This window comes from Argopecten irradians, chromosome 10 (assembly GCF_041381155.1).
Source record: "Argopecten irradians isolate NY chromosome 10, Ai_NY, whole genome shotgun sequence".
NCBI lineage: Eukaryota > Metazoa > Mollusca > Bivalvia > Pectinida > Pectinidae > Argopecten > Argopecten irradians.
In genome coordinates, this window is record NC_091143.1 from 21,186,428 (window position 1) to 21,202,135 (window position 15,708).

Sequence of the window (15,708 nt, forward strand, 5' to 3'; positions counted from 1 at the left end):
GATAAAAGAAATACACGTACTTACTTAGTCCGCTAAACATGCCTATATTAATAGTTTTTCCCCATTTTTTTTCTTATTATAAAGTCTATATATTAGGCCAATTTTTTAAAAGCCTAATAATATTGGCAGGTTTAGCGGAGTAGTACATAATATCATGACAAATGAAAATAAAATAATGTAGAGAAGCAAGTATAAAACCATAATATATATATAATGAAAACCCTTCTTTATGGCTACACTGTACAAAAACCTGTACAGTATAGGATTATTTACACTTAGAAACTATTCACAAAACTTTTGCATACGTTTCAACGTTTATTAGATTAACACAGTAATCAGGAACCTGTAGTCGATAAATTTGTGTTTTCAGTCGATAGCAGATATGTCCATTAGACAGATGAGATTTCCTTCGATCGGATGTTTGGAATGTTCACGCGTCGCGCATGCACATAGGGGTTGTTTACACTCGCCGAAAGATAATGATATGAAATAGTGACTAGGTCGTTCCTATTTATTTTCAGTTTTTCTCCATTTTGAACAAAATTGTTATACAAACTTTTAAATATTGTTATTAACACAAAGTACACAACTTTTACAATTAATTTAAGTCCTATAATTCTTTTTATCTTTTATTACATGATTTTTTAGCGATTTAGTCCCTTTAACGCTCTCATTCAACACCCATTTGACAAAGCTTGGTGTTAAAATAAGTATTGTTTATCCATATCCTCTATCTCTGAATAAGATGTGGAACTGTTACCTGAGATTACCAACAAATTTACCCACTCTATTTGTAATACTTAAAGATCAATCATTTCTACTGAATGGTAACAAACCTGCTGACAAAATTCCTAAAATAATAAAACAAAACTAAAACCGTAGGTATTGTTCTCTCTTACTCTCTGTTATAACAAGACAATTGAAACAGGTATAATTTTTATCATCTATCTGGAAGATGGTATATATTAATGTGTCTAATTATACAATCTAATTAAAACACATATCCTTATACCACTCCGTTCAATAAAGGATCTGAGAACATCCCATAAAGGGTCATGTTCGGATGACCTTCATACCCCATGTACTTCAGATCAAATGCATTTTCTGCACGGTGTTTCATTCATATGAAGTTATAGGTAACTTTGTTTATTGGTTCTATCATCTAGAAAGAAAAGTTCCAATTGAAAGGTACACCTCATCTTTCGATCCGGTTCAAACAAGAGTTCCTCAAGGCTAGGAACGCTACCATTCTTAATTTATATAAACTATATGATTGATTGTGTCTTAAACACTATAAACATATTTTCTAATGATACTTCTTTATATGGCATAAGTGACAACAATGCCACAATTTGTCAGATAATCCCAATAATACTAAAACATGGGCCACAAAATGGGACATCAATATAACCCTGCTTAAACAGCATATGTAATTGTTCCAGGAAAATGTTAAAAAAAACATCCTGTTATTTTTTTTTTTTTTTTTTTTTTTATAATAATCTAATTACTGAAAACAAAACGCTTACATACTTGATCTTTCACTTAGTGATGATGCTAAATGGAATCTACATATTATGTACTTATAACTCCTAATAATATTTGCATTACACTACCCTTGTTATGAGCGATTACATCTAGAAAAAATTGAGAAGAAATTTTGTAAAATTCTAAAAATTCAAATCATGCCCAAGAGTGTACCATCGATTACTTTATACAGTACCCACATCAGAATTCAAGTCATGCTCAAGAGTGTAATTATTACTTTTATCATATATTTGCACAAAAGATTAGTTCTTGTACCTTCGATTACTTTATACTGTAACCACATAAGAATTCAAGTCATGCTCAAGAGTGTAATTTCTTTTATCAGATATTTGTACAAAAGATTAGTTCTTGTACCATCGATTACTTTATACTGTAACTACATAACATTTTCCCGACACATCTACATTAACTTTTGGGTTCGAACTAAAGCCAAAGTTGTACCACTCCCTTTTCAAAAGTGCGAGTTCAGTTATCCACCAATCTGATCAAACTACATATTCTTATTATCACTACTGTCAGAAACTTGTTTGGGGACGAAACAGTTGCAAAAAGTTGTCAGAATTATTTTTACGCGCGTAGTCATCTCGCCCAAAAACCACACTGAAATACAAATCATTATTATCTCTACGTTTGATAAGATGATAATGATTTGTATTTGAATATGATTGTGTTTAGAGATGAGTTACACTATTACAAGGCAACAGGACGAACATGATTGTACCGCAGCATCCCGAAACATTCAAGCATTCACACACCGCAACACTCATCCTTAAATAACCCTGGCTGTTAATAGGGTGTTTATCTAATAAACCAAACAATGCGTCAGCCGCAAAAAAGGTAAGCAAGTATTAACTTATTTGATAGTTGTATTGGTCCAATCGCCTTTCGTCATAATTACATCTATTGTAAAGAAAGTTCTGAGAGATCTTTCTCAACTTTGATATGTTGATTCCTCTAGGGTCCTAATTGTGGATATTGCATTTTTGAACCGTTCGGTCAATAAAATAGTCGACCGACCGCTATCTTCTATTTTGATAACTGAAGATTGTTACCGCTATTTCTCAGAAAGTACTGAAGAGCTCATTCTCAAATGTATTGGCTCTATATAAGCTCTATATTTTTATAATGCTGCAGACCTCCATCTTGAATTTACATAGTTAAAGTTTAACAACAGGCCCATCGGCCTTAACGGTCACCTGAGCTAGATATAGATGTAGAATGAAACAAAGACATATAACACTAGTCCTTGAAGTCGGTAAGTGATTTTATAGATTTGACTTTTTACGAAGAGTATTTGCTTCCATCAAACCTGAGAACTCCTAAGAAGAACTTTTGAATTTTTATCGATATCGATGTTAAGATGCTATACATGTATCTTAGGCTAATACGTGTAATTCTAATCATGTTTAACTTATTTCCTACAAAAAAATGTGCAAATAATGCTCATAAATGTGTTTTTCCTATATAAACTTAGGTAAACTTGACCCCCTCCTTCAGGGGGATACGTGAGACCCCGATGTCATATGATTCACATTTTTTTGGACCTTAAGACCTTTCCATCTATAAAAAGTATTTGATTCTACAATTTCCAGAATTTCAGAAGAATATTTTTGAAGTTTTAGCCTATTTGACACCTTTTGACTCCGTTCCTATAAGGCCCCTTACGGTCAGTCATGGGAAAATTGTTAATATGATTCAATGGCCATTTCCTACAACAAATGACCAAATAATGTTCAAAAAAGTATTTTCCCTATACAAACTATTGTCAACTCATCCCCCTCTTCGGGGGATAACGATGGCCCCCAGGGTCATACAATTCACATTTTTGTAAAGAACCTTCAGACCTTTTTATCTATAAAGAGTGTTTGAGTCTACCACATCTGTGAGTGGAGAAGAATATTTTTGAAATTTTAGTTCATTTTGTCCCTTTTGGCCCCTCCAACAGCCCCCTAGGACCTATTAGCCTTATTCCTTAGAAGGTTTGTGCAAAATTTCATTTCAATTGCTTTAGCAGTTTTGGAGAAGTCGAAAATATAAATTGTTTACGGACACACGACGCACGACGACGGACAAAAGGCGATTAGAAAAGGTCACTTGAGACTTCGTCTCAGGTGAGATAAAAAAGCAGATAAAAGATCTTTCTTTCAATTTTAGCTAATATATGTAACATAAACATCGCAAATGTCCCGTTAGACATATAAAATCAATTGAGATTTCTTTTACTGAAAAGTGTTATTTATCTTACAGGATGATGAGGACAGGAAAGTTATAACCAGTCTGCAGCCCACTAAGTTTTTGAAACGGTGACCCCTAAACAGGATGATGCATACTGTACGTATCCAGCAATCATGTGCTATGTTTGGTACGCTGATTGCGATTTATGTATTGGGGTTTTCTGTCTACAAAATAACCTTTGACAACGACTTCAACAGATTACACTTGTATCCAAAGTATAAAATGAATGACTTTGGATCTATGAGAGTTCTAAAAAGGAACAACACAAAACGCATTGAAGATAAATGGATTAGAAGATCTGGTCCGTTTGAGCTTTTGAAAAGGGTAAGTTACTTAAGATTTTATACTTTTTAGCTCACCTGGTCCGAAAAAATGAGTTTTTACGATACTGTGGCGACCGTCCGTCCGTCCGTCCATCCACAATCGACTTCTTCTCAATAACCGCTGCTCGTAATTTAATAAAATTTGACTGGTAGCATCCTTACAAGGTACTGATTAAATATTGTACATATAGTCGGGCTGAACCCTGGGAGTGTGGCCAAACAGTGTCAATTTGGTTATTTTCATATAAATGATTTCTCTGAAATTAAGCATGGAAAAGCACTCGCATAGAAGGAAAATACGTACCCGGCCTATTGTACCTTTCGGCCGGGTACGAAATGGTCCCTGTATATCGTAGTTGAGTACTGCTTCAGAAAATAACTTGGACACAGTTTTCTATACTTTGTTGTAGTTTTCCAATTATTTTAAGCGTATACGTGCATTTATATATTACTTTTGCTCAAAAGATGCATAACGATCATACTTTACCACTTAAAAGACCTCAATTCAAAATTTATAGACTTGCTGTATAATTTTCCTTCATATTTATTATTATGTGAAAAAAATAATGTCTCGCTGGATATTTGATATTTCATAAGATTCAGTTTTATTGCCTTGTAAGTAAGTGATATCAAACAAGTAAGATAAAATGACGTTTTAATTATGATTTACACAGACATTTCTTTACTCCATAAGCAATAAAAGGCACCCATTGTAGCTCTAATGACGACACAATTGTCTGTCTAAAAGTCTTCTGCAGCACGCACTCACAATGCCATGGTAGCATCCTAATAGGGTGAGGATTCAAAGTTGTACAAACACTGGGATTGACTCCCAGGGGCCTAAGGGGCGGGGCTAGAAGGGTCAATTTAGTTATTTTCATATAAATGACTTCTTTTCTTAAACTAAGCATAGGATATCACTCATTATGCAATGTTGGCGACCATTTAGGGTGGGAATTCAAAATTGTGCAAATGATAGAGCTGCCCAAAAGGGGTCTGAGGTGAAGAACCAAAAGAGGTCAATATGTCGACTTTCATTTAAACCACTTTTCTGAAACTTAGCATTGAATAACACGAATAGCCATATCGTATTGATAGCATTGTTATATGATTGGGATTCAAAAGGGATAGCATTGTTATATGATTGGGATTCAAAAGGATCTCTTTCACGAGCTATAAAAATTTGCCCATGAACCATTTTTTATTAAAAATTAAATGTTATTTGTGGCAATATTAATGCAAACCCTTGAAGTATGTTTAAAAATCCAAAAGGTTCCAGCGGCCTGTGCTTTGGCCAAATTAAATTTGGCCAGTAGAAGTGAATGACAGGGTTCCCTTTTTATCGAAAAAGGTATCAAAATAATGTTTAATGTCATAAAATTGTATTATTTTCTAAAGACTATGAATAGTTACATATCATGATCACAAATATGTAGGCAAAATGTAACAACAAATTATCTAACAAGATAAGAGAAAAAGAAAAGTATCAAGTTGAAACTGGCAGCGTTTGGCAGTGAAAAGCAATAAAACATAATTTACCAACTTTACTAATGTATATACCCTAGTTGTTCTTTGTCAACTTTATGTTATGCAGAAACCACCCGTATATCTTCCTGAGTTAAAAAATCCATGTTGGTATGGTGATGGTGATGATCATGACCGAAGACAGCATTGGATGGATATATTGTGCAGGCATTCTAACGAAACGAGAAAAAGACTATGTTCGGACAGGAAAAGAAGGACGAAGAATATTCGTTTGCTTCGCTGCCTCCCATATTTTATGTTAGTGGGTCAGCATAAATGTGGAACTACCGACCTATTTAAACGCATTGCGAGCCATCCGGATGTTAAAGCAGGCTTGCTCAAAGAGCCCGAATGGTTCTCCAGAAGACGCCATTGTCAGTGTAAGCATTGTAATGTATTGTTAATCGCCTGCCGGTGAAACATGTGGGAGGGAAACACTTTAGTATATGTTCTCGTCTGTTTTTTCATCGCTCTTTCCGGATTTGGTTTCCAAATGATAGCCTTTTGTTAATAACAAATTAATTGATTAGGATCAAACTACACAAAATCGTAGCATTTCAAAAAAAATACAGCTTGAGAATGAATTTGGGGTCAATTATAAAGGTAAGTTTTTGAACAATAAGTTGAGAACTCATCAACATAATTTGTTTAAACTTGATCCAATTGTAACGTAGGAGATAACAGCTTGGGATTTTTTTTAAACATATATTTTATTCAAGAAATGCATATTACGTATACTATTTTACAAATAAATACATAACTTCAGCAAATTTGATTCCCTCATACTGACATTCAAATCATTCATACATATGTTTATTCTTTATAATAAATATATTATATTAATTATGATTATAATCTCTTTAATTAATAACTGTTGAAAATAAAGACAGATAATATTAGTACAAGTTAATGTCATGATTTCGTCAAATAAAAAGGGAAATAACTCGTATACTTGTTTTGACGTAAGGATCTTTAGAGGGGAGAGAACTCACAATCAGAACGTCTCTATCATCAAGAGTCTGACTGAATGAGACTAAGTGACTAAAACAACATCCTGTAAGCTGCCACGTGTAGTGTATGTGGTACGTCGTGGCAAAGTAAGACGTATTTCGGAGCACATGTTTGTCTTGAGAGGATTCAAATATGGGTTTCGGCTTGTTTTTTTTATTTATATGGTGACAGTTTGGGATTTTATTTGGGGTCAAAAGGTCAACTACAAAGTCACTGTTCTTAAAAAAAGATTGTTTCACAATTTTAATTTCCGGACGATAATTTGATGATTCACATCAACAAAATTTGATCCAACTTCATACAATGATAGCAACACTCAGCAATAATATCTGACCATTGATTAGAAAATGTTATTGACGGCAGTGGACTGGTGTTGCTTTGAACACTTGCTGTAAGCTTGTTTAATCACAAAACGACAATAGTAGTAAAGTAGTGGGGACATTCCCAATATATACATCTAATACGGGGGTTACCATATGCATTCACGACGTTAGTAAAACACGTTTTACCTTCGAATTGTCGCACCTTGTGACGTCACAAAACTTGCTGCAAAGTGGAAGGTGGAACGAATCGAAAATAAATCAGACTTTATTCACGTCGATTTGGTATCTCAAAAACCCGTGTCGCAAGAAAATGCTGAGGAACATACACTAAACGTTTTTATATATTGTATAACTTGACCACTCAGTGTCTTAATATACATTAAAAGTGTAGTTTTAAAGTATTTCACTTGTACAGTAGATGAAATAAAAATGCAATATTAATGTAATTACATTTGATAATTTTGCATTACAGATCCGGAGTTTAAAGGGCTTTGCAACCGTAAGTATACGATCGTACAGTCTATGTCTTGGATTTTGCTATTATGAATGAAATATTTTCTTTCAACAGTCATTATATTACATATTAGTAAACGGGACAGGTTTTGTGACAGCAAAATTAATTTACAATTTATAACGTTTCGGTGTATAAAATGTAACCGATATCCCTGCTGTCGAAAAATATTTTGGCGAGGTGTTTGCATTATCTGAGCTAGTTTGACGATATTTTAAAATAGCTTCATAGAGTCTCTAATAATACACTGTCATTGACTCACAATAGGTTTAGTAGAGGCATTGTTTTATGTCATAATTTCAGCCGATTTTCATCTAGAATCGGCCTTTTTTTATTGTTTTTTAGTGTCTGTCTCTCTGTCCGGATTTGATTTCCATATAATATGAAAACTTGAGAAAAGATCGACAGATTTTAATCAAACCTCACATAATGGAAGCATATGTGAAAATCCAGCTTAGGGTCGAATTTGGGGTAAAATAGTTAACTACAAAGGTCACTGTTGTTTCAAATAGATTTTTCACAAAATATTAGTTTCCAGACGATAACTTGAGAAAACATCGTTGAATTTGATCAAGTTTCACACAATGGTAGCATATGAGAAAATACATCTTGGGATGGTTTTCGGACGATAATTTGAGAACACATTAACAGGATATGTTAAAACTTCATACAATGATAACATAGGAGATAACATAGCTTCGGATAGAATTTGGGTTCAAAAGGTCAAATGAAAAAGATTATTGTTACTAAAAATAGCTTGTTTCACAAATTTGGGCTGCGGTGTATTCGTGTTGTGTCTCCTTGTAATATTGTTTTTGTAATTGTCATAGTTTAAAATGTTTTCTACTGCTTCACATGATACCTCGTTTTTTAAAATCTAATTAACGAATTGTATTTAAATATTAATTGAGCATTTTGATTTATTAAAAAACAGCGTACAGTGACTATCTTATATTAGTTGCAGCGGATAAACCGTATACATTTACAGAATATGTCGACCAGTTTGATGCAGCGGCCGCATTGATACAAAATGCTAATGACGAACAGAAATCGAACTTCATTACTGGTAATTATATGCATTTTCTCCATGGTTAATTATGTCAACGATTGCAATTGACGTCCATCAATCAAAGTCAGCTACTGATGGGCCATATATAACAAAAAACTATTCTTAGTTAAGATATCGCCCAGATTCATAATTTGTTATCAGTAGAATACAATAATGTACCAAAATTGTGCATTAAATGTATTGTTTGAAAGCGATGCATTGTTTGTTATTAAATTGTGTTTCCATGTATCTAGGAGAAGGCACTCCGGTGACATTGTGGGATCATATTTGGTGGTGGGCGTTCCCGGAGAATAAAAAGGACGAGGAACCAGGATTGATAAACGCTCATTTCATACGCCACCTTCTCCCGGATGTGAAAATATTGGTCATACTTAGAAATCCTGTTGATCGGTGAGAGTCCACAAGAATGAACAGGTGGCCATCTTGGATTTTGAAATTTAAAGTTGAAAAGGCAGAGAAAAGATCAATCTTTCCTTTCCATTGTCAGACTTAGAACTTGTACTATCGTCATCAATCATTTTCAAGTCATATCTAATTAAATGTACATTTTCATTTTCAAGATATTACTTTTTTTAATCGCAAGGCACATTAAGCGGAACTCTTCGTGAAGTGTCAGTGTTCTAGATTTTATATTACATGTATATGCATTTCTTGCACCCTGTACGAGAGCTTAATTTCACATCCATAAAATATAACGCGGGGGTGGGGGTGCTATTAAGCATATACTTTTATATAATTATGTGTACAATGTTTATACCTTAATATGTATATACGCGATTAATAATATGACAATGATCTCTGGTTGTTGTTATTTTTATAGGCTATATTCTGACTACCTATTCTTCTCACCGAAGAAAAGCAAGTCGGAGGAGGAGTTTCATAAAAAAACTAGGCTGTCTGTGGATAAATTTAAGAACTGTCTAACGAAGCATAGTATACGTCACTGCGCTTACAAGGTAAGCTGTTAATCGTCATCTAGCAGTCATGATTTAAGGTACTCCGCTAAACCTACCTATATTGTTAGGATTTTTTGCCTCATATATCAGCACTCGATTCCTCTGAAAAACATGGAATCATAGAATAGTGGTCTTCGCTAATTCAGTGGCACATACACATACCAATTCATTGGGATATTAATATTATAAATTATATAAATCTTTACTAGGTTAGGGTTATAAATCTGTGTCATTAATGTGTAGAACGATACACTTTTGTCACGTGATTTTACATTTGGAAATTTGAGCACTTACACTTTTTACTCTAAAATATTGAAAAATAATTATTTAAATGGACCAAAAATATAAGCACACTGTCCCACCATTTTTTCCCTTATATAGGAGATAAAAGAGCAACCTTTTCCCTGTTGATATGCAATATTAACAAAAGTTTAATACCTGTCCAGAACTTTTTATAATTAAGGGTTATATTTGGCAAAAATGGCTGAAAATGGTGCATTTGTTTTAACTTCAAATTAAGGGTTAGTGGTAGCATATGTTGTTATTCTGTTAACAAAATATGTCTTATTCCTCATAACAGGTATATTTCGAATGAAGACCGCCGCGAAATAACATCCATATATATCCAAGATTTCATTAGGATATTGCGGCTTTAATCCCTCCAAGAAACATGTCGCTTGGTAGCCAAAGCTATAAAATGAGCACACAAACACATATTTGTTTCTTCCATTTTCTTCTATGACAAAAACTCCTTTTTCAAAAAATCTACATGAGAAAAAAAGTTCAATACATAACAATTTTGATTTCTCAGAGGTGTACATCCTTAAAAACTATGCATTGAAAGTATTGTAGTTCTCAAAATGTTGTTTATTATTTATAGTGAATCAAATATTAAAAACTATTCAGGATACGTGAGTATGAAAATAAACATAAGTGATGTGATATATAAATATATGATATGATTTTTTTTCAAACTCGTAAGATAACTTGATATCCCATTCGCCTTCGTGGAATATCAGATTAATGAACTCGTTTGATGAATTTAACATCTCATAGGCACAAGGTTGATATATAATGATGTTTGTTGTGTTATGAAGGTAACTATGACGTTATTTTGTTTTGTCACGACGTAATATATGACGTATTTGTTTTGTCATGACTTTATTTATGACGTGTTTGTTTTGTTGACAGATAAACTATCAAGATTTAGGTCTGCATGGTAGCCTATATTCTGTATTCCTTAAGGACTGGATGACAGTTTTCCCAAGGAAACAATTCTTCATCACCACATTAGAAGAATATTCCAAGAACCAAACATTGGTCGCATCTGAAGTATTCACCTTTCTTGGTTTACGTAAGTGTTTTGTAGCTCCACCATAAATATAAAGTTTAACTATTACAGGAAGATACAACACGAACATACCGAACATACTTGGTGTCTTCGGCGGCATGCTTCAGTGATATAGCACTGTGGAAAGGGCACCTGGCCCCGATTTCTCGAAACAAAAGTGCAGACTTAAGTCAAAACTTAAGTTTTTTTCCTTATGTAACTTATGTGAAATTTTATGACTTAAGTCAGTTTTTGACTTAAGTTTGTTTTGAGAAATCGGGGCCAGTTCCACTATACAACAAGACACAACACGAACATACCGCAGTCTCCCAAAACATGCAACACACTACACACACGCTACACACTGCATGCATGGGAGACAGTCCTTACATAACCCTGGCTGTTAAAGGGACGTTAAAGTAATCAAACAAACAAAAAATCTTAACCTACAGACATCCACTCAGAACAACACATTGCATACAGAGAAGACACTGTGTAATTATAACTAGGTATAATTTAATGTATTAAAAAGCTGTTGTCAAATCTAATAATATGCAAAGGCTGTAAATGTATCTATTTACACTCTTTTTTCTGTTCAAAATAAAGTATCATCTACATATTGATAACTGTGGTTTTATTACTTGCATAGTAAAAAATGCCATGTGTTTTAACGAGAAAGGTCATGAACTTACTTAAACACTAGTACTTTTGTGTTAGGTGACTCTATACAAATGATAAAGATGACCTATGACCTTCAGCCTTTACTCACTATATCTTGTGTGCAGTATAGGTATGCACACAAGCAACACTATGTACCACAATCTGATTAAAATAGTTCTGAAGTACAGGTGGTATAAAGGTCATCCAAACATGACACCTTATGGGAAGTTGTCAGATCCTCCTTTGAACGGAGTGGTTATATGGATCTGTATTTTAATTAGAATATTTACATATGCCCCTATATAGTCAATGGGAGGGGAGTTGCGTTCAAATTAGCGTAAACGCAACGACGTATGAATACAAACCCAGAGTAGGATCGGACTACTTCTAGTTCACGCTTCGGTAAGATTTTGCGTCATATGATAATCTAAATAAACATTAATTACTTAATTTACATTTTACCTTTTCAGATGACAGATTGCTTGCTTTGAATTAATAATAAACTAAAAACATATTGCGGTCTTCTATTTGTCTCAAGACTGATCCTTCTATTTGTCTCAAGACATATTCTACATGTAGCGCTAACGAGCAGTTATATTCAACAGAGCTATACCGTCATCTGTACGTTTTGCAAATATGTAACTATTGTAAGATGACTGTTTGATGCTAAGGTAGAACCATTGCGTTCATTCCACCTTTAACGCAATCAAAACACTGTTCAATCTCTATTTATATGTACCACAACACATTTCACATATTGAAGGCCGTCCTTAAATGACAATATATATGTTAATAGGAAGCACAAAAACCACTAAAATACGTCAATTTCTTTTTAGTTACAACACACACACTCCCTCCCTTATACAAACACACTTAATATGGTTGATGTATCTGTCCAGTAAAAAGGTAAATTATTTTGTCCTTTATACAGAGGTCATTTATATAATAAACTACACTAAATTGTGCATGTGTATATCTCGATCCTTTATAGACAGGTCAATATTAAACTGATTTCGGAAATGCTGATTTTATTAGACTACATTTATGTTTTATGTTCTTATGTCAATCTTAGAAACTCGATACCGCATTATCGATCGATTTCAAAGCGTACGGCAAATTAATGATAATAAAAACATGTAAATAATTATGCTCTATGTGATATTCGTATTGTATTAAAATATCTACATTTCATTATAGGTGCTGAGTCAGGAAGAGGAAACACTCATTTTAATTCACGACGGCCTTCAGTAAAACACATGGGTGACATGTATAACGAGACAAGACGAATATTAGAGCAATTTTACAAACCATTTAATCGTGAACTCGCAGCACTCCTGGATGATCCAAAGTTTCTATGGGGGTCATAAAATGGCATTATTAGTATTGCGTCATTCGCCGCTAACAACTAACTAACAATTTATCTTCTTGGCATAATCAACGATACGCAGAAAGGGCTTAAAATCTGCTCACATGAATCATTTTAACGATTATTCAAAACTTGGTTTTGAATCATTGGCTGCTTCGCTGTCCGTTCAAAATATCACGACTCCACTCAAAATTATTCTTCAATAAAACAACCAGAAAGACAATATAATCATATGAGAATGTTTATAGTGGAAGTGAATGGATCTTTCGCTATAACTTGAAAAATCCCTTTCTGAGTAAAAGCCTATCTAAAAAAATCCACAAGCCTATCTAAAATAATCCACAAGCCTATCTAAAACAATCCACAAGCCTATCTAAAAAAATCCGGCAAGAGGGTTGCTTGAGGATTATTCCAATGCGACAATACCTCGGACTATCAATGGACTCCGTTTAAATTAATAAAATGAGTTCCTGGTAGGCTTTTAGAACATGTCTAAGTCCGTAGCCAATAGACTGATGTTATTGGTGCAGAACATGTGTTTATAATAATCCAAATAATAATTCAGTAATCTGTTGAATATTAGTTGAAAATATGTATATTCTGTCCCTTTCATCAAAATTAGTTACCAGTGCAGATGTTCTATTTACTGTAACAATGATATTCATTGGTTACTAAAAGTGCGAGATATGTAGAATTTATAATACGAAATATGAAAGATGATTGCAATGAACAATCGATTTGAAAATGACATGGTAATTTCGACTACTGAGTGTATATACACATTGTATTTTTAGGTGCATTGAGATCAAAGTGTTAGAAATTGACACGATGGACAATTATCAAAACTTGTATTGGAACAGAGCTATTTCGAAAAGCATCATATACATGGTATCCCTTTATGTCAACAAGAAACATGCTACAAGAGAACAACCAACTAAATGATTTTGCATAGAGAAAAGTTGGTAATGTATTATTAAAACAACTACATATTAGTTTGCTATTGTGTTGTTTAATTTAAGTCAAGGTTCTCATTTAACACTGAGTAAAAAAACCCAGTTTATTTAATAACGAAATGGAATTCATCTTCAATATCATCATTACAAAATGAACATATTATTTGATTCCTAGGTATATTCCTATATCTTACCCTCTCTATATTCAAATCATGGGCAGATAACCGAAATTATATATGTTTCTCTTAACTTTAATGTCTAAAGATTTATTTAAATAAGGTTGACAAAAATCAGCTGTAATATGATGTTTGTATAATTTTCCTTTAGATGAATCATTTATGTAACTTTTTGAAATAAGGTGTGCATTTTGCACTAAAAAAATCCTGAAGTCCTAGTGGTTTTACCTATCCATTATCAAATTGATATTTTGAATGTAAACTTCAATCTGGATTTCCAAATTCGTATGAGTGTATCTGTGTTTTAAGTAGTAAATAAAGCTATTCCTTATATTTACATTTCAACCGACAATTTCCTTTAAATTTAGCGTTCAAATAAAATAAAACTTCGTTTTTTCAACGTTATATGATTGATGTAACTAGTGGGGTGACACCTAAAGGAGATTCACAGATGAAATGAAGAGACTAACTTCATGGGGATTAGCCACTTGACATACAAGCTGTTATATATAATCTGTATCAGTCGAAATACCAAGTGTTCCCAGGTGCGCCACGTGGAGGTCCTCCAATTACACCACATGTTTGTGTATGTTTGGTGCATGATTGTGCAGGTTAAACTATTTAGTACCAGAAAAACAACGTATACGTCAAGATTTAAAAGTCATAAGTAGATTTTCGAATAGCATATTTCAAATAAAACATTTCCCTAAGAACCTTCGATCGATTATAAATAATTCATTAATTATAGAATACTTTTATAATTCTTACATACATTTACGTGTATTCTGAAAAGATTAAGCGTAATGAGAAATGGAAAAATAATTTCCTATGACAGATCGCAATCACATAAACTAACGTCAGAAAGTAAAAGTTAATTGCTATTGTCATTGGTGTTGGAAACAGCAGACCAATCATTGTCTAGTACAATATAGAGATGTGTCTCATACAGGACGCTATAAATGTACTCGAACGAAAAAGATGACATTTTGTTTATCTTGACTTAAAACGCTTCCCCACTAAACAAAAAATTATGTCTTGAAGATATCGTCGCATTTACATGTACATGTATAAACAATCTCATTTGTATAACAGGAGAGGCACTCGTGAAATGGCCTCGACAGTCGGGGACTGGGAATGGATATTGGATATAACAATAAAATCTAAAACCTATCAAGTCGTTTGGTCATTACCAGGACATAATTGTAAGTGTTGTGTTTAGTAACTAGATCAAATACTATATTATACGAGTATGCGATGGAAAGAATTATCATTATACTACATAATCAAATCATAATAAAATGAACAACAAATAACTCGACATATTTCAGGTATTTAACATTAAAATTAAAAAGTATACAAAAAAGAAAGGTTTGTTAATGCGTTTGTATGTCAGCTGCAAGTGGTTATATTTAGGTATGTAAAGAGAAAAGACATTGGTGCGATGTTGCAGTTGTTAGTCTCTGCAATTGCGATTAGTCGTATGGTTATTGCAGCCGACTAAAATGCACTAATGCCATGAACAAATTAATACTCCAAAACACTATTAAAGGAAAGAACAAATATCTCCATACACAAAAAATAATGATAAATAACAACATATATAAAGATAGATGGATCAACGCAATACAAGATATTTCATGATAAACTGACAAATTCCACCTGATGTGTTTGGTGCGTGTATTATAGTGTACTGTATAAAATGCAAAAACATACCCATCACCTGTAA

The 15,708-nt window shown here is 33.3% G+C and overlaps 1 protein-coding gene and 1 long non-coding RNA gene across 3 annotated transcripts in view; both read left to right on the forward strand.

Moving 5' to 3' along the window:
* The window catches only part of LOC138333381 (uncharacterized), a 401,614-nt gene that overhangs the window by 237,033 nt on the left and 148,873 nt on the right, over positions 1 to 15,708 (forward strand). The gene's annotated exons all lie outside the window — the stretch shown is intronic.
* Positions 1,535 to 13,845, forward strand: LOC138333373 (carbohydrate sulfotransferase 15-like). Of its 2 annotated transcripts, none has more exons than XM_069281717.1 (8): positions 1,535 to 4,104; positions 5,698 to 6,007; positions 7,434 to 7,460; positions 8,461 to 8,538; positions 8,775 to 8,931; positions 9,362 to 9,497; positions 10,689 to 10,851; positions 12,685 to 13,845. In XM_069281717.1, the coding sequence occupies exons 1-8, from the start codon at positions 3,865 to 3,867 to the stop codon at positions 12,852 to 12,854; spliced, it is 1,281 nt and encodes a 426-aa protein (XP_069137818.1). In that variant the 5' UTR covers positions 1,535 to 3,864; the 3' UTR covers positions 12,855 to 13,845. The 2 variants fall into 2 exon arrangements, with proteins under 2 accessions (XP_069137818.1, XP_069137817.1); XM_069281716.1 differs by having other exon boundaries at positions 1,540 to 4,104; positions 8,431 to 8,538.